Source organism: Diadema setosum, chromosome 17 (assembly GCF_964275005.1).
Source record: "Diadema setosum chromosome 17, eeDiaSeto1, whole genome shotgun sequence".
NCBI lineage: Eukaryota > Metazoa > Echinodermata > Echinoidea > Diadematoida > Diadematidae > Diadema > Diadema setosum.
Window position 1 is genome coordinate 13,394,701 of NC_092701.1, and position 22,195 is coordinate 13,416,895.

At 39.3% G+C, this 22,195-nt stretch overlaps 1 protein-coding gene across 1 annotated transcript in view; it reads left to right on the top strand.

Annotated features, from left to right (window-relative positions):
* Window positions 1-21,291, top strand: part of LOC140241191 (superkiller complex protein 2-like) — a 28,586-nt gene extending 7,295 nt beyond the window's left edge. Inside the window, exons 9-24 of the mRNA XM_072320951.1 lie at window positions 276-428; window positions 1,568-1,652; window positions 2,098-2,204; window positions 3,151-3,297; window positions 4,554-4,647; window positions 5,523-5,735; window positions 7,046-7,156; window positions 7,431-7,661; window positions 8,391-8,573; window positions 10,757-10,846; window positions 15,034-15,437; window positions 16,828-17,026; window positions 18,021-18,131; window positions 18,867-19,085; window positions 19,563-19,703; window positions 20,332-21,291. Of these exons, the coding sequence (XP_072177052.1) occupies window positions 276-428; window positions 1,568-1,652; window positions 2,098-2,204; window positions 3,151-3,297; window positions 4,554-4,647; window positions 5,523-5,735; window positions 7,046-7,156; window positions 7,431-7,661; window positions 8,391-8,573; window positions 10,757-10,846; window positions 15,034-15,437; window positions 16,828-17,026; window positions 18,021-18,131; window positions 18,867-19,085; window positions 19,563-19,703; window positions 20,332-20,532 (2,689 nt within the window). The 3' untranslated portion in view covers window positions 20,533-21,291. The remainder of the gene's footprint in view (window positions 1-275; window positions 429-1,567; window positions 1,653-2,097; window positions 2,205-3,150; window positions 3,298-4,553; window positions 4,648-5,522; window positions 5,736-7,045; window positions 7,157-7,430; window positions 7,662-8,390; window positions 8,574-10,756; window positions 10,847-15,033; window positions 15,438-16,827; window positions 17,027-18,020; window positions 18,132-18,866; window positions 19,086-19,562; window positions 19,704-20,331) is intronic.
* The last annotated feature ends 904 nt before the right edge of the window (window positions 21,292-22,195 follow it).

Genomic DNA, 22,195 nt, shown 5'->3' on the forward strand with positions numbered 1-22,195 from the left:
ATTAGAAACAGTACATTGGAAGTCACTTGCAAATTTTGCTTGTATCTCCCTCATGATATCGCTTTGATAATAGTTGCTTTCCATCACTTAAGCTGAGACTCAGGAAATTGAAAGTGATATGACTTTGCTTAACAACCTGTTGGTGCAGATAACACTAACCTAGTACAGCAAGGTATGTATCAATGTTGAAATGTTCATTAAGTTATCATATATTATCTCACAGATTGTGCACCTTGTTCCACTATTGTCAATCAATTTAATTGTTTGTATTGCAGGAGTGTGTATACTTCACCAATCAAGGCTCTATCTAATCAGAAGTTCAGAGATTTCAGGACTACATTCGGTGATGAGTCAGTTGGCCTCCTCACAGGAGATGTGCAGATAAGAACAGAAGCTCCCTGCCTCATCATGACAACAGAAATTCTCAGGTAGGGTTTCTCCTTTTCTGAAACCTATTCCATGTTATGCAGGCCTTGAATTTCGCCAGTTTTAGGGACAGGCAATTTTTGGTTTTAGGGGCACTCTCTCTCAAAATTTTTTAAGGGCAGCAAGGAAAAGTTGCAGTAAGCATGGTAATTTTGAGAGAGGCATTGCGGCAAGTAGATAGGGCATTGCGGCAAATTGCCTTTTGCCTCTCGGGTGATTCGAGGCCTGTTATGTATTGTAAACTAAGGAGATTTAATCCAAGAATGATCAATTAATGTACTTTTTACATGTTTAGTAATAGCAACAGACAGGTGATAACAATTCCTCTAAGGATTATCGTGATGTCAGACCGCTATGCTGTCAGCTCTTTCATCAGGCACTCAGTTTCACATGTGTTCCTCACAGCAGATAATGAGTACATCATGCGATGTTAGAAGTGATGTACGGTGAGTAGTGCCACTGAACTCACAGATGAAAATGTTGCATTAATGGCAAAACATGATGAGTCACAGACAATACACACAAGTATATTCTGTTGATATGAATTGCTGAGTCTCTCAATGACAACTTGGACTGAAAGCATGAAGTCAGAAATACACAGGGCTCAGTTGCTCGGCTGCATCCTATCGGGCAAGAGATATGCTACGTTTACATCATGTAGGAATTAGTAGTAATTAGTACATCATGTTCCTGGCAGCCATGGCAACTCTCAACTCTGTTTGCCCAAAATGCAGTGCGCTGTAAGTAGATCGGACATTCTGATGTTTTTCCCCTCCATATTCTAGTCTTAATTGTTCCAGTCCTTGCTCCAGTGAACATGTAGCTATCAGAAGTTGTTCTCATGGCATCTGGTTGGGCTAGACTACACAATATTTTCTGTCGTTTTGTCCACGATGGCCTTGAACACGACTGCCATGGCCATCGGGAACATGGTGTAAACACAGCATAGGGGAAGGTTGGCGTGAGCTCATCCATATCACAACTGTGCATACTTTTGCCAGCTGAAATGAATGAATGAATGAATGAGACTCTGTTGCCCAACAAACAATATGACTTATACTCATATCAGGAATATAAATATTGAATGGATACTTTTTGACACCATCTGTTATGCCCATTCAATTTTATTCATTTGTACCAGGTCCATGCTCTACAATGGCTCAGAGATAATTCGTGATTTGGAGTGGGTCATCTTTGATGAGGTACACTACATCAATGACGCAGAGGTATGTGAAATGGAGTAGATGCTATCCAAATATCCTCAGAATCACTGCAATAGAATCACAAATACTGTAGGGGGTTACCTGTGATTTATTGGTTGATGAATACGTATACTGTATACGCCGAATATTTCGCGAGATTTTATTTTTGTGAATTTCGCAAGTCGGGTGCTATTCGCGAAATTAAAAACACACGAAAATATTGACTCTGATCCCGATGTGGATGTGACATACGCGTGTACATTTCTCCGTTCAGTGCAGGACTCCATAATTATAAATTTAACCACTCACGAAATCGTTGAGAATTCCCGATTCACGAAAATTTAGACTCGCAAAATATATGGCATATGCAGTATAATGTTGATACTGCCAGCAGTCATGTTGTAGATGCAGATGAATTTCCTGACTGGTACCAAGTGCTCAGAAAGTGTTGAAAACTGTCTCATTGCAGCGAGGAGTGGTATGGGAAGAGGTTCTCATAATGCTTCCGGACCATGTCAACATCATCCTCCTCAGTGCCACAGTGCCAAACACCATGGAGTTTGCAGACTGGGTTGGGTGAGCAGTCACATTGCAGTGCCAACAGTATCTCATAATGGGACAACAGTACAAGATGTATGTATTAATGTAGGGATTTGTTCAGGGTGTCTGTTTCAGGTTAGTTAGGTTTCCATATTTTAGTTTCTTTCGTAATTCTGCTTCTTATGTTTAACAGTATATCAATCATAGGATTTATTGTATTAATTGTGGGGGGAATGCATTTTACAAGCACTGCTTTTTAGCATTCCTCCCCATTCCAGCACTCCTGTATGCTTACGATATTTTCTAAACTTATATCTTATTATGCGTTAAGAGGTAATTTGTGTATTCAATTTCTGTAAAATATGTCTATGTTTTTGTCGGAAATGGAAAAAATGAATGAATAAATTTATGAATGAATGAATGAGTGAATGAATGAATGAATGAATGAATGAATAGTATAATATAGTCGATGTCACAACATTTGCTCTTGCGACAAAAGCTGTGGTCTTATTTTCTCCAAGAACTTAGGGTTAGGGTTTGGATTGTGATAGGGATATAGGCTTAGTTAAATGTGAGGATTAGGATTTGGGTTAGGGTTGTTTTGTGGTTTTGTGTGTGTGTTCTTGTTTGTATTATTCATTGCAAAGTTAGGATTCCTTGTGTCCTTAAAATAATGCTGTAGTTTTAATACTCTTATATAGTTCAGATGTAGACTGGTCAGGGTAATGGTATTTCAAACTCTTTGAATTTCCTATTATGTCATTACATATCGCTAATCTTATACCTAACTATGAGAAATGTGTGTTTGTTTTTTTATAGGTTTAACAGTACTTTGTCTCATGACAAAATAGTGTAAACACAGGTGGAGATGATATGCTTCATTGATAATATACCTGTGTGAGGAGTAAATGTATTGCATGTTCATCACAGATATACATGGTCTTGATATTTCTGCATAATGATTGAATGATCTTGTTTATAGGAGGATCAAGCGAAAAAGTATCTATGTGATCAGCACACTGAAGAGACCAGTTCCCCTGGAGCATTTCCTCTTCACTGGGAACAGTACTAAGACCAGTGATGAGCTCTTCCTCCTGGTAGACGCTGCTTCCTCTTTCCTCCAGCCAGGGTAGGATGCTAGTCACAGTGTTAACCCATTTGGGATGAGCTGATTTTTGCTATTACACACATTTGCCATAGCCACCTGCCTGAATAAAATTAGGACTAGTGTTGAAAGGATTAAGTGTGAATGTTATCTATAACTCCCTTGAGTGATGTAGTAAATATGAATTATACATTATTTTAACCATGCTTCAGATAACCAGAGCTTAACTTTGTAGACTGATAGAATAAGTGTAGGATATTTCACCATCGTGATATATACCCACTTTCCTCATCTTCACAAGACAAGAAGTGAAGATGTATTTACTGTTCCAGAGAGTGCTGAAAATGAAAAGATAATGGTTTTGAATAAAACTAAACCTAACCTAACTGATTACACTTTCCCCATGTTACAACAGCAGACCTTCCACAATTCTCTTCTATGTGCAATTTACCCAGCAGACTGTGGGTAATAGATTTGAGTGTAACTGGAACGGCTTTTCCCACTTGTGAAAATTCATCAGTTGAATAGCTCATCTTAATTGCACAGGGAATGCAAGAAGATTTTGATTGGTAATATTACATCTCTCCCCACTAAACTCTTTCTCAGTGCTAGTGTCTGTGTTTAGTCTCTCTGTAGGTGTAATGTAGCGTATTCTTTTAATAGTGTCAATGCTACCATATGTTATTATGTAAAAGAAGAACTAATGACGGTGATTGGGAAAAATACAACGAAAATACAGTTATGAGATTAAAGAACTATCAAAAAACAAAACAGCAAGTTTAATGTGATTACTAGGTATGTGTTAGAGAAGTATCGTACCATAGTTTCTTTTATTTTACTTTTCTTATTCTGTCATAGATATTTTCTTATGACGAAAAAAAAAACATTCTTCTTCAGTCAAGTCTTTGCCAGTAATTATCATTTTATTTTCCATGGAAAATACTTTTTTGACTAGGTACTGAGACATATTACAGCAAATTTCATTTGCCATGCCTTTTGAAGGAGTTCAGTCAAGTTGCTCATGTAACATGTTAGAAAATGGCTTCTTTCTGAAACTTTTTCTTCATATTATCTAGAGAGCTCAAGCAATTAACTCAAACTTTCAATGTTTAGAATGGATTGCCTGATTTTCCTTAAACTTTCTGAGTGTTTGTCTAGTTTTTTCTGCATTTGCATAATCCTCACATATTACATTATACACAGAACACCTAATGCAAGTTGTATGTATGTATGTAGACATGTTGTAAATGAGTTGGTAATATAATATAACTTATTTGTAGGTACAAGAAAGCAGTGCAGGCAAAGAAGGACAGAGAAAAGAAGAGCAGTGCAGCTTTTGGTGCCAAGGGGTCAAGACAAGGTCACTCTAAAGGGGTAAGTTTTCACGTATCCAGCATATTTTGATAAGAGAGAGAGATATGAAACAAATGGTATGACACGGCACTATTAAGCAAAGATTAATCATATATTTCTTTGGTGTGCTATTGTGTTCGTTTTGTTTGAAGATTAGAGATGTGACATATTCTTTTCAAGCACTCTGATAATTCTGTTGGTATTCTTGATATCAAACAGATAATATCAATGTTACCACTTCAACTATTAGTACTGATATTTGATTGAAATTGGACAGTTTACAAAAGATTCAAGGTTATACTATATTATCATCTATATAGGACATTTTAATGTCACATTAAAAACACGTATTGTTGTCCGCTCAATTTTTACCGTTCAATATCAGAGCATATTGAACGAAATGCATAGGCCAACGTATTAATTCCACATAGGCTACCGTTGTTACTGGCCGTTCAAGATCACACTGTATTCTGTCTCGTCTGTTGCATGAGCGCTTGCTTAGTGCACAAATACTTGCTACTAGTGCACGTCATTTTGTTACTTCACAAGCGCGCAAATACAGTGTAATCTTGCTAGTTGCTTTCTTTGCTTCATACACAGTTTTAGGGGCTTCCCCTTCTCAGTGCTGGGATGTGACTGCCGAGTTAACTTCAAAGACGAGTAGAAGCCCAGTATTTTTGTGCAGTTTATGCTTGATCTACTTGATTGTAGATGAAATTAATTATATTGGATGGCATTAATTCATGGGATACCAGGGAATATTGCACTCGTTAGGGCCAATATTGCACTCATCTTCGATTCGTGCAATATTGGCCCTAACTCATGCAATATTCCCTGGTATCCCATTCATAGCCATCCAATATAGTATATATATTTCCTTCTTCCTTCCTCTTCAGGATAAGAATGTCTACATGTCTGTGGTGGAGATGCTGAGAAAGAAGGAGCAGCTTCCTGTTGTCTGCTTCACGTTCTCCAAGAAGCGCTGCAATGAGAACGCCGCCCAGCTGTCTAGCCTAGACCTGACCACGGGCAAGGAGAAGAGTGAGATCACCGTCTTCATCAAGAAGTCTGTAGACAAACTAAAAGGGTCGGACAAGAAGCTCCCACAGGTACAGGTTGTATACACATTTATCCTCTAGTAATTTCGAATCCTGTGATCTAATTGATCAATCATCCACTAAATATTTCTCATATTTCATGAATGAGGTCATTGCCCCGCTGTATTTTGTGTTTTGCATTGTGCACGTATGATTGATCTTGTGCAGACCACGAACATGGCTTACAGCCTGTGATGTCAACATCACCTGTGGAGAGAAATTAATGAGAAGAAAGTTGCCACAACCCCCAAAATATGATAAAAAGCAAATGCAGTGGCAGCTCGGTCTCCAGGTTGAGATCTACACAGAAAAAGATCAAATCATTTCCACCTGCTTGTTCTCACGAAATACAGAAGACATCTATGGTCTGGTACCACACAGGGGGTAACTGCCATGGTAGTAGTGTTAGGAGATGTAGAGAGCACTGAAGCTCATTCACTCTGCATGTGTTTGCAGGATTAACTATACAGTTTACTGATTTTTCAGACAAGTGTAATTTTCCTTGGTACATCATATTCTTGAAACAACTGGTGTATTGCTATATGGCATAATGTATTTCAATCGTAGATGAAATGCCATTGTAGAGGTGCAATGGCCTCTCTGTGAAGCAGTCTGTTCATGTTCGACACTCTCCAAATGAAAATTAATAAAGCATTCTCTAGACTGAGAAATGAAGGTGTAGGAGCCTTTTCTACATTTACGTCACACTTATGTACAGTGTATGTTCTCATCATGAAGTTGATCCCAAACTGATTTTTTTTTTCTGAACTACAGTGAATTATAGAATGCAGATGTTTCAATTGCATTTGGAACCAATTTAATGAAGCAAGTGTAATTTCAGTTTCATGTTGTATTTCAGTGTATATTTTGAATCCGCCATGATGATTCTTCATATCTCTGTATCTACTCCATGATGTACTGTATACGCCGAATATTTCGCGAGGTTTTTATTTTCACGAATTTCGCGAGTCAGGTGCTATTCGCGAAATTAAAGACACACGAAAATATTGACTCTGATCCTGATGCGGATGTGACGTACGCGTGTACATTTCTCCGTTCAGTTCAAGACTCCACGATCGCGAATTTAACCACTCGCAAAATCGTCGGGAATTCCCGATTCGCGAAAATTTAGACTCGCAAAATATATGGCGTATACAGTATGCTGTCTTCTTGGATGTGACATTTTTTGCTTGCATTCACTGTAAAAAGTCATTGTGAGTCCAACAACATTGTGTCTTGACTTCATGAAGAGAGAGAATATTGGAAGACAATGGGGCATAGCTTTGATCACAAGGCCGTATGTAATCTTCATTGTCTGACAGGTGTTGCATCTCACAGAGCTCTTGAAACATGGACTGGCCGTTCACCACAGTGGCATTCTACCCATCCTCAAAGAAGTGGTAGAAATGCTGTTCCAGAGAGGTCTTGTGAAGGTCAGTGAAAAGAGGATCAACGACACTTTTTCATGCAGTCAAGAAATTATAGTTTAACTCTTTTTGTGATAGTAATATCAGCATGTTTTGTGAGTAAGAGTAATATGCAAGTCATGTTGAGTCCCTTTAAAGATGTGAGAATAGATTGAACTGAAGGTATATAAATGGTATGCTCGTGAAAGTGTCCGCCATTTATACAGATATGTGCATTGACAGGGTAAATGTACACCATGTGTATAAAGAGCCTTCTCTGCTCGTTGTCTATGTGATGCAGCTCCTCTTTGCCACGGAGACCTTTGCTATGGGAGTCAACATGCCAGCACGTACCGTCCTCTTTGATTCCATCAAGAAGCATGATGGCACCAGCCTGCGCCACCTCCTCCCAGGGGAGTACATCCAAATGGCTGGCAGGGCGGGGCGCAGGGGACTGGACAGCACTGGGATGGTCATCCTACTCTGCAAGGGGGATGTTCCCGAGATGTCCGATCTACACTACATGATGAAGGTAGGTCTCCAGATCTCCTTCCTTGGTCATTCTCATCGCCAAAGACTCAAAACAGAGACTCCAACCCCGAGCATCTCTTCACCCATTGAAGACTAGCCCCGAGTATACTTGGGCAGGTGTCTTTGGGAAATATGCATGAGAGGAAAGTCAGCTCATTCTCAATGGGTTAAACAAGAGATTCTCCCGCCTGGACCCCCTATCAAGCTGGAGATTGCATGAACATGAGAACAATATTATGTGTGCATGTATACATCATGAGTTCAAAGTGCAATGTGCCTTGCAACCAGGGTCCAGAGACCTTAAGTGAGCCGTGGAGGCTCTAGGGTTATACATGTAGATGCTCTCTGGTGCAGCTGTCTTAGCCTTATTTTCTATCAAGTATGACAAAACTGAAGTTGAGCAGGAGAAAGCAAAATTTTAGGGGATACACATACAGCTAGAGCGGGAGAAATTCAAACTCGTGTGGGAGAGTGGGAGATTTTGAGAAAATGACCCCAAAGTGTGAGATCTCCTGCTCAAGTTACTGCATTTTCCCTTCAGCAGACTTCAACTGTTAATATTATTTGAAATGTAAGGTTATTGAACCGGAACATAAACCAGTATTCTTGAGTATGTTTTGTTGTATTGATGGGCTTATTTGATATAAGCTGTGTGCATTTGAATCAGAAAATGCATTTTACTACCACTGTATGCATCAGCTTGAGGATGTTTGTTTTGTGCCTGTGATAGGGTCGTCCCACCAAGCTGGAGTCCCAGTTCCGCCTGACCTATGGAATGATCCTGAACCTGCTGCGAGTGGAGGAGCTGAGGGTAGAGGATATGATGAGGAGGAGCTTCTCTGAGTTTGCTACCAGGAAGGACACAGCCAGGTACCGCCAGCAGTGCAGAGATCTCAGCCAGCAGGCAAAGCAGGTCTGCAGCCGTTTGACCCCCTTTCTGTAGCTTTTCACATGGTCTCATCATCTTTTGTCATTATCTTTTGTAGATTGCTGCTTCTTTCATTTGCTGAAATAAAAGAGAGGAGTGAATGTGATCCTACTTGAACTGAGGTGGAATTACTCATAAACAAGTCTCTCCCATTTATTAGTACTCATCCCCTTTTTCCTATCAAATACCTGGGAAATATAAAGAGGAAAATTGAAGGTAAACCATTGAATCTATAATGTATAACACCCAATTCATGTGCTTGTAGTATAAGAACAATTTTTGAGTTGTCGATGCACTGTGCAAGAATATTGCACAAGGCGCGAGATAAGCCTAGTCAAAAAGTTAAAAAGTTGAACTTGAAAGCACAATGAAGTTACAAAACATTCCTTTCAGAAATTCAGCTTTATTGATGGAAGTCACTGGTCCATTGAAATAAAAGTGCTGGTATATATTCTTGCCAATTTTGGTGGTTAAAGAAGATGAGGATTGAATGTTCATGTTGAACTGAATCAGTTCTTGGGATAGTGTCAATTGACCTTCGCCTTTGACATCAGCAACACCTTCAATCTGGTTTTGGATTTGCTGTAGATCTGGCACAGACAAAAGGATCATTTTATGTGACACAACATCCCCTGGACATGGTCCTGGCCCTGCATTCTTGATTTTGTTCTCACACTCTGTTGAGCCTTTTGCTATATTGACACTCATTTCTGTTCTTCCTGAGTGCAGTGGTCCTTGCATAATGCTTTAGTGAAGACTCAGCCTTATGTCCAGTGACGGTCATGATATCCCTGCTCTCAAAACCAGCATCGTTCAGAGAAGTTACGGTTGTTGCTCTCAAGCTATGGCTAGTTTACCTGGTGATACACCCAGCCCCTTCTGTGATTTTGTTCATCTTAGTTCCGATTGTATTGATTCCAAGAGGAACGTTGTCATACCACGGACCCACTTCTGCTGGCTTAGATTTTGGCCTGTGCCAAAATGCGGAACCGGATGGGTTGAATGATTCTTTGTACTTGATCAGAATATTGACTGGGCATCTAGAACTTTTGATTTCATACATCTGATCTCCAAACTCTTTGTTTTCACCCTCTCTCCTCGATTTTATGAAAGCATTGTGATGCTCAAAATAGCGATTGCCTAGTTCATCTGTGTTCAGATGTAATTATCAGGCTTCATTTCTCTGAGGGACTCTCTTTCTTTTTGTCTAAAGTAGACTATGACTTCGATAAAAACTTTGTTCTGTAGCCCCAAGTGGTGTATCAATATCCAATTGTCCACTTTCATCTATTTTTTCATGTCTTCCCTGCTGACAGGATTCTTTTTCACAGCCCTTCACTTTTGCTTCAGTTTTTTTTCTTCATGGCTATGAAACACTGTTGGCTTTCAGGAATATTTTCACAACTGGTAGTGTCCATACCTCTTGACATAAAATGATTCTGTACTTGATACCTTGCATGCTCTTCTTTGTAAACGTACCGTCATCCTTCCTGAGGCCAACATGAAACCTGCACAACAATTTGTCCAACTCCTTGACTGTCAAACTGTTCATGTCATCAATTGATTTGTATCCAGCCAATGTGGCAAATCCCTAAAGTTTTTAAAGTGAAAATTTTATGAGCGTTTTCGTTTTCGAAGCATTGCTATCCGGAAAAATTTGTCATTTAGCAGTACAAAGTTGGTTGCCATTTTGCAAAAGTTAGGATGCTATACGTACACACATGTACATTAGCATGCAGCACAGCGCAGCTAGCTGCTGCAGCTAACAAGTAACACACATAATGTAGGCTGGCTGTGCACACACATGTCTAGACTACCCAGCCACCTGTGAATGGACAGGCTAGCACTTGCTAGCACTGGCAAGAAGAGTCGTCACTTGTCGTCACTGCCGTCTCTGCCGTCACTGCCAGTCGTCACTGCTGTCTCTTTCAAGCAGTTTTGTTCGGTATTTTATATGAAATGTCATGTGACATGTGATTGGCCAAACACAATTCAGTATTATTTTTAGGTGGCGTATGATTTTTGATATTCATGGGCATTATAGGCCAAGTAAATTGATTAATATTTTGCAATTCTAGAGGCATATTGGAAGAGAAAAAAATCTTCGTTTTCACCAAAATGCATGCATGCAAATTTTACCATGTAGACTGTACCTGTATCCTCCCTAGGCGCGGGATGTTGACTGCTATATGTGCACAGACTTGGAGGAGTACTACAGGACATGCAAGCTCCTCCATGAACTGAGGCAAGAAACCCAGGTATGTTTCCAGTTGTTTCTTAGTTACAAATAACCTACATGTACTGTTGTGTGGCACTAGGGTCACGAGGGATCAATGCTGTGATGCATTTACATGTACAAGAATACTCTGTCACACTGATAGGTCAGTTTTTACATTAAGTACCTGGTAATATTGCTGCAATTTCACACATAAAAGTGGTCATACATTGACAGTGATCCAATCAATTAAGAGAGCAATGGATGATGATGATGATGATGATGAAACGGCATTTATATAGCGCCATTTATCTGTAGAAACATTCAAAGGCGCCCAGCTCCCACAAAATGTCACACATGAGAACAACCATTTCCACTTGTGCCTTTTATGCAGGGCTGCACACTGGCGCCAGTCCGACGGTCAAAGACCGGTAAAAGTCACTGCTGGACCGGTAACTTTTCAGGAAATCCACAAGTTACCGGTCTGACATGACCAGTTAAAAAAAAAAGCATTGGCGGGGTCAGTAGAAAGAAAAAGAGCAGCCCCAATCAGGGAGAAACAGAATGCAAGATATCGCACTGTTCAACAAGTTTTATGCAAGTTTTCGTTTATGTCTACCGGTGCAATTTGTACAGTAAACATACAGTTTTGAGCACTAGCATTCGACCAGTTATTCGCGCTCGCTTGCGCATTGACGCTGCTCACGCACTGCCATGCCATGCAATACATGCAAAGCATGTACAGTGTAACTGCTTTTCGTTTGCTTGCGATCGGTGGTCATGCCAGACAAGAAGCATTGGTAGAAGCGCACGCATTTCTGGGTCATTTTACTCACGATCCGATCCCGGCTTCGCAGCAGCGTGGCAGTTGACATGTTAGAACTAATTTACTTGTGTCGATTTTTAGAAAAGTAAAAACATATTTGATATTCAGCGATACAGTAAATGGATCTGATTGCGTTCAGTTTCATTTTACACAGTCATTTCACAAATGAATGTTTTCATCCGTTCAGAATGATCTCATAATGAAGATAGGCGCAAAAAGGATCACGAAATCGGCCCTTCCGTGTACTTTTTAAGAACGCATGCACAAAATATGATAATACTAGGGAGGAAAAAAAATCATGAAATCATCGCAGTCCCGCTTACATATTTGAGGTACAAATCGTCCCAAAAAGGATCATGAATTCGGCCGGCCGCGTCATGCACCTTTCAAAAGCTCATGTACGAAATGCGAAGAGATTATAGAGGAGAAAAAAAAATAAAGGACACATTTGGTGCGTGCATCATAAAAGATTACAGCCGAATAACAATTCATGAAATCAACGCAATCCCGTTGAAATTTGAGGAAATAATAGGCGCAAAAAGGATCTTGAATTCAGTCCTGCATGCCGTGTTGGTTATCAAAAACGCATGCACAAATGCGACGAGATTATCGGGAGAAGAATAAAAAACACATTTTTACCCTTCTGGTGCATGCATTACAAAAGATTACATCCGAAGTAATTCATGAAATCGGCACAATCCCGCTGATATTTGAGGTAGAAATAGGCGCAAAAAGGATATACCTTTTAAGAACGCATGTACGAAATGGGAAAAGATTAGCGGGAGAAAAAATAAAGGACACATTTTCACCCCTTTTGGTGCATGCATCATATAGATTAAAGCCGAGTAGTAATTCATGAAAATTTCGCAATCCCGTTGAAATTTGTGTAAACAATAATAGGCGCAAAGAAAGAATCTCGAATTCTGCCCTGCATGCAGTGTATAATTTTGAAAATGCATGCACAAATGCGAAGAGATTATCGGGAGAAAAATAAAGAACGCATTTTCAACCCTTCTGGTGCATGTATCACAAAAGATTACAGCCGAAATAATTAATGAAATATCGCAATCCCGCTGATATTTGATGTAGAAATAGGCGCTAAAAGGATCGTGAATTCGGCCGTGTCGTATACGCATGTACGAAATGCGAAGAGATTATAGGGGAAAAAATGCAGGACACATTTTCAACACCTTTTGGCCCGTGCATCATAAAGATTACAGCCGAATAATAATTCATAAAATAATCGCAATCCCGTTGAAGTTTGAGGAAACAATAGGCGCAAAAAGAATCATGATTTTTGGCCTTGTCGTATATCTTTTAAGAATGCACTTACGAAATGCGAAGAGTTTATCGGGGAAAAAATAAAGAACACATTTCCAACCCCTTGATATTTGATGTAGAAATAGGCGCTAAAAGGATTGTGAATTCGGCCGTGTCGTATACGCATGTACGAAATGCGAAGAGATTATAGGGGAAAAAATGCAGGACACATTTTCAACACCTTTTGGCGCGTGTATCATAAAAGATTACAGCCGAAGTAATTCATGAAATCATCGCAATCCCACTGATATTTGAGGTAGAAATAGGCGCAAAAAGGATCGTGAATTCGGCCGTGTCGTATACCTTTCAAGAACGCATGTACGGAATGTGAAGAGATTATGGGGAGAAAAATAAAGAACGCATTTTCAACTATTCTAACTGGTGCGTGCATCACAAAAGATTACATCCGAAGTAATTCATGAAATCGCCACAATTCCCCTGATATTTGATGTAGAAATAGGTGCTAAAAGGATCATGAATTCGGCCGTGTCGATACGCATGTACGAAATGCGAAGAGATTATTGGGAGAAAAATACAGGACACATTTTCAACCCCTTTTGGCCCTTGTATCGTAAAGATTACAGCCGAATAATAATTCATAAAATCATCGCAATCACATTGAAGTTTGAGGAATCATTAGGCGCAATAAGAATCATGATTTTTGGCCGTGTCGTATATCTTTTAAGAACGCATTTATGAAATGCAAAGAGATTATGGGGAGAAAAACAAAGAACGCATTTTCAACCATTCTAGCCGGTGCGTGCATCACAAAAGATTACATCCGAAGTAATTTATGAAATCGTCACAATCCCGCTGATATTTGAGGTAGAAATAGGCACAAAAAAGTATCATGAATTCGGCCGTGTGGTACATCTTTTAAGAACGCACTTACGAAATTCGAAGAGTTTATGGGGAAAAAAAATAAAGGACACATTTTCAACCCGTTTTGGCGCGTGCATCATAAAATATTACAGCCGAAGTAATTTATGAAATCGTCACAATCCCGCTAATATTTGAGGTGGAAATGGGCGCAAAAAGGATTGCGAATTCGGCTGTACATGTCGTGTACCTTTTAAGAATGCATGCACAAATGCGAAGAGATTATCGGGAGAAAAATAAAGAACCCCTTGTATCGCGTGCATCAGAAAATATCACAGCTAAAATAATTCATTAAATCATCGCAATCCAACTGACCACCAAGAGCATGTTACGCAGCAAGTTCGTGCGCCGATGTTTAGTAAAAGTCACAAACGCATTTGATACAATCTGATTTTGTTCATTATCATTTTACACTAATTCACAAACAAACATTCTAATTTTTTCCTATCTTTATTTTTAAATTTCTTGTGCAATAAATAATGCAAGTTTAAAAAAAATACTAATCTGTAAAATGTACATGGGGGGGGGTACGTCCATAAAAAACAAGAAAATAAGTTTGCAAGTCATTTTATGTTTTTTATGTTGTCGTTGTTCACCGGTAAATTTTCTGTTCGGACCTGTAAAAAATGGTAAAAAGGGGCATTTACCGGTCTGACAAAGACAGGTTGGACCGGCAGAAAAAATGGGTTAGTGTGCAGCCCTGGGGGATGAGTCTCCTTCTTCTAAAGTTACATTCAAAATACATTCCACGGTTTAATTCTGATTGGTCAGAGATTCTTTTATTGAGGGATCAAGGTCATTGACTTGCTGTGGTCGTAAAAGAGCGGGGGTGATGTCATTTACGGTAAACTTTGATCAGGGCGGAGGGGGTTAGGATGAGGTTCTGGGTAGAGAGTTGTGTATACTGATGATGCCTTGACCATCTCTGGAGAGGTAGACATACTGTGGCTTGAGAATGAGGGGCTTGATATGGGGTTTTCTGAACAGGAAAATGTCTGTCTTTTCATCTGCAAATGGATATTATACCGTCTTTTGACTTGTGCCACATGTTAGTCTAGATATAAATCAGTGAGCTTTAATAATTTCATTGTCTTTGACCTTACCCATGGAACATTCCTGTGAACTGTCTTTTCACCGTTTTCAGTTAACATATCATGTTGTGATACATGTACAGTTTGTTTTTGTCATCTCTTATCTAATCGTAGAGGATAGTGTTGTCTCACCCTGCTGGAGTAAAGGCCCTTTGCCCAGGTCGAATCCTGATAGTCAAAAGCAAGAGCCATGATAACGTCCTGGGTGCTGTGCTCAGTACCTCTGGGGCGTCGAAAGAGAGAAAAGTGACGACGCTGATTTTGTGCAATCCCTCGGACAGTGCAAAGCCAGAGGCAAATCAGAAAACTGCATCTGGCAGTGGAAGTAGCAAGGGAGATGCAGAGCTTCATGTACCACCACTTTTGAAGGAGGCCCTCTGGAGGCCGGAGGGCCAGTGCAGTCATGTTGTGGAGGACCTTGTGGCAGACAATATAACAGGAGTTACCACACAGACCATCAAGCTTGATAACAACAAGATCATTGAAAATTTCAAGAAGAGACAGATACCAAGATTTAGGTGGGTGTCACTGTTCATTTTTTTGTGTGTTTTAAGTATATGTTTGCAAAAAGATTTCACTGTTATTTCTAAGCTCAGCAAGATATTGAAGCAGATGGGGGAAGGTAGATTGTGTGTGTGACAAAATTTTGAATGATTTTGTGATTTTAATGGATTTCATGAGGATAATATCTATGCTTCAAATGCACAGAAAAAAAAAGTTAATTGTAACACAAATGATACAACAATGATAAAAGAAAAACTCAGCAACAGTCATAATAATTCCATGGTAGATTTTGGTATAGATTTAAATCCATTAGTTCAGCATGAAGTACAGAGTGTTCTTTATAGTTTTTACGAAGCACTTGTGTTCTATCCATTTTTATGCCTCCGCCGCGAAGTGTTGCCGGAGGCATTATGTTTTCGGGTTGTCTGTCCGTCCGCCCTTCCGTCCGTAATCAATTTTGTGGACAGTTTATCTAAAAAAACGTTCGAGGTATCCTAATGAAACTTGGCATGTATATGTATGAGTGGGCGAAGTTGTGCCTATCAACTTTTGGGCGCACATGCTCAAGGTCAAAGGTCAAGGTCAAATGCTCAAAATTTCACTATGTCCCCTATATCTATGCAATGCATGGAGGTATTTTCTTGAAACTTGGTGTATGCATGAACTACCAAATTAAAATCCCCAGAGAGAGTTTTGGGTCATGAGGTCAAAGGTCAAGTGAAAATGCTAAAATTTCACTTTTTTCTCCATATCTCACAAATATTTGAAGGTATCTTCATGGAACTTAGTATATATGCATGTACTGACTGGCAGTGATCATGTAGGGAATTTAGGGGTCATTGGTCAAAGGTCAGGGGGTCAAAGGCCAAGGTCAACTCATCAAAATGTCTTATTTCCCTCTTATCTTATGCAATGCCTGCAGGATTTTTTCTTGAAACTTAGTGTATGCATGTATTACCCAATACAGATTCTCTTGGAAGTTTCTTGCCAAAAGGTCAAAAGGTCAAGTGAAAGTGCTAAATTTCACTTCTTCTTTAAACTTATAAAAGGATCAAAAGTTGGGTACAGATCCTCAAATCCCCAAATACCTGCACTCTGTAGACAGTATAGCCATTCATCCAGATAAACCTAGTTCAAGAAAAGTGAACATTCAATGCATTTGTGACAAACCTGTCATTTTAATATTTTGCCAGTTATGTGAAACTGTCATCACACATTGTCATGACATTGTGCTACAGACCTATTCGGAGAACCATGCATTATGGCGGAGGCATACCAGTCGCCATAGCGACATTTCTAGTTTTCTTTAAACCACAAGTAAATTCATCAAGGTGTAAAGTGACAAATTTACAAGAAGACAAAGAAAGAAGATCATGGACAAGTCACCTTAATTTTCGTCTTCAGCAATGATCCTCCGAGTCAGTCAGCTACCCTAGCAACCCAGGAGCTGCTGAGACTGACTGAAGCCAACCCTGACGGTATCCCTACTCTTGATCTCAATATCCGGGACCTGGAACTGGTCGACAAGTTTACAGAGAGAAACCATGTGGAGAAGACCTTGGACACATTCAAGTGTATCCGCTGTTTCAACTTCCAGCAGCATGTAAGTCCATTGCTCAACAGGTTTATGTAGAGTATCAAGTAAGAAATCACAATACAACCCCAGAAATCTAGAAATCTTCACATGATCAAAACATTCGCAATATTATGATTTTAAGATGGCCATCCAGTGAAGAAACAAAAAAAAAACAAACAAAGAGGAAGGGGCCTGAGCAATCATTTATTAAGGAAATAAAGCTGATCCTGCCTTTCTATATTAAACTTAACATTGACAATCCTAATTTTTATAACAACTCTGTCATATGTAGTGCCATTTAGAGGTCACACAGACTGGTGTAGTGTTTAGCAGTTTGTTATTAAACCAATGAGCATTTCAAGATCCCAAGCTAGTTTTTGTGTCAATATCATACGTGATCAGCATATGTGCTATTTGACAAGGATGCATTGAATATCATTCAGCTGCTATTGCGTTGTGATAAATTTGCTGGAGAGGAAATGTGATATCCTGTTCAGACTTTGATCATGTCATGTAAAGCCTTGGAATGGTTGAATATTCAGCAAACTTAGCTCAAGTCCATCATAGCTTTTGACAAGTGAAACACAGCTTGTCTGTGTCAGTTTGACATGATAGTAAGGAATAATAAAAGTTATGTCAGAAAGTGTGTGTAGACTTGTGTGTTTTTATGGGAATTTGCTTGTATGGGAGGCTTTGGGAACTGTATGTTTGGCACTGTAATATAAAGAAAACAATTGCACTCCTAGGAGATCTCAAATGTAAAACTCACTGACAGATTGAGCTACTGGTATGTGACTTGTCTGTCTAAGAAAGAGAATCAACGAGCACGGTGGAGAGGTCATTCTCTGAAGGAATTTCAGTTAATTTTTTTTTTTTTGTCTGAGTGTGTGTCTATGTGTGTGTGTTTGTTAGTGCTTGTGTTTGCATGCAATGGATTAGCAATCTTAAACAGCAATGTTGTTGAAAATGTGTAACACATACAATACGCTAATATTCATAATTTCTGTTCTGTCTCTACTAGTACGCCCAAACATGCCACAAGATGAAGATTATGGAGGACTTGGCCCATTACAAGTTCCTTCTTTCAGACAGAAGCCTACAACTCTTGCCTGAATACCATCAGAGAATAAAGGTATGTCCTTTGCAGTGTAGGGTTTGTAAAAATCAAGTCATATTCACAGTCTGCAGTGGAAAGTGTGAAGTGGAGATAGAAGTAAGCTGATTGTCATGCAGAATGTTGACCTATCACAGAATCGTGACAACCATTAGTATTCATGTTGCAGCCTTTATAAATGTGACTAAGTTAAGTCATCACAGCAGGAATATAAAGGGATGATATGTGAGGTTGAAAGAACATTCATTGCAAAGCAGAAGACAGGAGATGCCTATTGGAAGATTGATTCTCGCTGCCATGTACAGATGTAATTGAAGTGCTCGCAAGATGGGGCTGCCTTGTTTTGGGGGGTTGAAGCACTTCATGTGAGAGTTAACCATGTGTTATCATTAACCCTTTGTGTGAAAATCAGTTGAGACACCAAGAAAGAGCAAGATAATCATATATTTCTTTAATTTAGAAATCAATTGTTTTTAAGTTTGAGACCATGTTTTATGTATGTTGTAAATATCACTTCCTGCAACAATCTGGAGGTACCAATAGACGGAGCAAAGTAGAAGTTTTTTTATCAAGAAAAAGTAACTTCAACATACATCTTTGCAAATATTCAGTGCACTAACTGGCAAAGTCTGGTCTTCAGGACTTTATAGTTTTGTGTTCATTCTTTGTCCTGTATTAACCATGGATTACAAGGTACTTTCACTGAATTATGTCAACTTGATAATACAACATGTTTTTTTTTTCCTCCAACAGGTTTTACAAAAACTTGGCCACATTGACATGAGCAAGATAATCCAGCTGAAGGGTCGAGTAGCATGTGCAGTCAGTAACCACGAACTCCTCATCACCGAGCTTGTCTTCCAAAACGTTCTCTCTGCCTACGAGCCGGGAGAGATTGCTGCCCTCCTCTCCTGTATGGTCTTTCAGGAGAAGAGATGCAGCGAACCGGAGCTGACCAAGAAACTGGAAGAGGCAAGTGAGACCTTGGGCAATGACGGAGATGAAGGAAATGTTGCTGCTATACCCTATTGTTCTTATTATTTCCAGATTCAAGTACCTCTGATTGTAATCAGTTCACAAACAAATTAAAGAAAATGAACGAAGTAAATGCAATTCCATTGGGATATGGACTCAAGGCCTCCAGATTACCAGACTAGTGCTCTTACGTGTATACTGACTAAATTTAGCATAGAATAACTTGCATGTGTTGCATGAATGGATGGCTGGTAGATAGGGGCAGGGAGGGAAAAATAAGAGGAAACTAAGAATACTTCATAATTTGCTGTGATACTCTGACAATTATTATCAAAATGGGGGGTCAATAAAACAGTTTCTCTGAATGTTATACAGGGATATGTAATCACCTTCTTACTTCCACATAACATTTAACCTGATTTGTGAGTCTGACTCCTTTCTGGTCTGTCATTGCTCTCTTCTGATGGCTATTAGGGGGTCAAGCAGATACAGACTGTAGCAATGACCATTGGTGAACTTCAGTACCAATGCGGGGTGAAGATACCAGCTGAAGACTTTGTTGAACAGTACCGCTTCGGCCTCACTCAGGTGGTCTTTGAGTGGGCAAAGGGTATGGTAAGTGGCCACTTGATTGTTGTAACTTTTGACCTTCTTGCACAAAACATTCTACTCCATATACAAAGATTTATATTGTTGCAAGAAACTGATGTGTGCTCATAACATGGGCAATTCATATGCAGGAGTTTGTATTCATCATAAATGTATATTCATCATGTCTGTGACCCATTTTTTTTTTTTTTTTTAATCAAATTGCTTCAAAGCTGGGAATAGTCCTGGAGGCAATCTCCATTAGTATTTCTATATTGGTGTAATAGGGAAAGATAGATTTCAAAAGTCACCTTGTCTTGAGTGAATCATCAAGGTGAGTTTAACCCGTTGAATACGAGTCCTGAGTATACTTGGACAAGTGTCTATGGGAAATGCATGTTATAGCAAAATTATCCCGTCCTTAACAGGTTAAGCTAGTCTTGTGGACTTCTTTGTCTTGAATAAGAAGCCCAGATGAGATTAGAGAAAATCATATTCTGATTGTCTCATCCTAAAGAATGTGCCATAGCAAGTTTGGACAAGTCACCTTGGTGATTTTCTAGAAGTCACCTTCTCACTTTGTTGTATTTCTTTTTCTGCAGAAATGTCATTTTATGAGACAGATAAACTGATTCTTCATTTGCCCCCTCCCTAGCCATTCCGTGACATCACTGACCTGACCGATGTGTCTGAGGGTATCATTGTGAGGACAATACAGCGGCTGGAAGAAGTGTGTCGGGACGTCCGGAATGCAGCAAAAATCGTTGGCGACCCCATTCTTACCAGTAAGATGGAGGACGCATCACAGATGATAAAGAGAGACATTGTTTTTGCAGCCAGCTTATATACGCAATGAGAGCCTGGGACCATTAGACATATTCCAATATGAACTGCTCGTGGACATATGGAATAATGAGTGTGTAAAGTGTGCTTGTTAAAGACTTGTAAGAAAATCATAGCTTGGAAAATCATACATTGATCTTCATTTGTTGCCCACCAGGGTACATTCAAAAGCCATGAGTGGCGCCCATCAGCCACGGGTCAACTAATATGTGCATTGAAGCGTACACTCATTGGTAACAGTCGGCTGCAGTCAAGATTCATCGGCTGTGTGTGTGTACTTACATAGAGATCAGTGATAGACCTGTATGCATTTAGTTTAATACAGGAATTCTTGAATACATCCGAGCTGGGCCAGCCTTGGCACTCCATGGTATCCCCATACTACTAGGTCTTGAAAGGGGAGAAAAACATCTCTGCTAAGTTGCATTTAAAATGAGCAAGGAGTTGAAAGTCTGTAGAAATCTAGTGCATTCAAACCTGCTTTGAACCATCCATGTTTACGTTTTCACAATTACGAAACAGAGTGTTATCAATATCACTTTTCCTTATAACAAGTGATTGAAAACATCATCATCAGCTAGATTTTTTTAATATGTCGAGAAATGTCTGAAATTCTAAGCTTTGATGATTTGAAAAAGAACAACACACAAACATGTTTATGTTCTTTAAGCATCTCATGGACTGGGATCAAATGTGCCAATAATTCATCCAATCTAAACTTGGATGGAGAATATGACTTGAAATTGATGTATATCATGGAATGTCATGATCACAGGTGTGTGTGTGTGTGTGTGTGTGTGAGGGTGTGTGTGTGTGTGTGTTGTATATGATTCTTAGTTTGAAAATAAAGTGTACCCATTTGTAATTGCTCACATCAAGAAAATAACAAATGCTGCGCTGATATGAAGATCTGACATTGAAACATCATTTTACAGCTGATCAACCCTCTGTGGTAGAGGCATACTTGGGGTGTGCATGACTTCAAAGTTCACCTAACTGACCATATAGTTACATGTAGTTTACCTAACTGACCATTCAGTTAGTTCACCTAACTGAATGGTCAGCCCTCCAGCAAGATTTTTTTTTTATAGTGTTGTATAATTGACAAGGATATGGCAGAGCTGCCAACTAGTACTGATTTTCAGTAATTTCTACTGAAATTGGACAAGAATACTGAAGGTTACAAGCAAATTACTGATTTTAGAAATCATTGTCTATGATAAATTCTATACCACTGTTAAGGATTACTGATTTTCACTCAAAAAAGGTGCAAATTACTGATTTTCAGCCATCATAGTACTGAAAGGCTTTTACAAAAGTTGGCAGCTCTGATATGGAGAGAAAATTAGAGGCAGTAGAGTTGTGGTTCCTAAGACAGACACTGTGTACATCATGGACTACAAGAGTAACCAATTATAGGAAGAAGTGAAAAGAGCAAGAGCTAGCCTTCACTCACAAACAGAAGACAAATTAAATCCATAGGACATGTTAATATTAGGGATTTGAAAAAGAGAGAGATAGCATCCATGAAGACGAATAAAACAGGAAAAGTGGTGTCTTCAGTTCAGCGGCAAACAACCAGACCAGCAAAACATGCTTTTTTTGAACCCCAGAAATTATGCAAGACTTGAGCATGACTGCTGATGTGTGTAACAGACATAGTGCTAATGGATGGT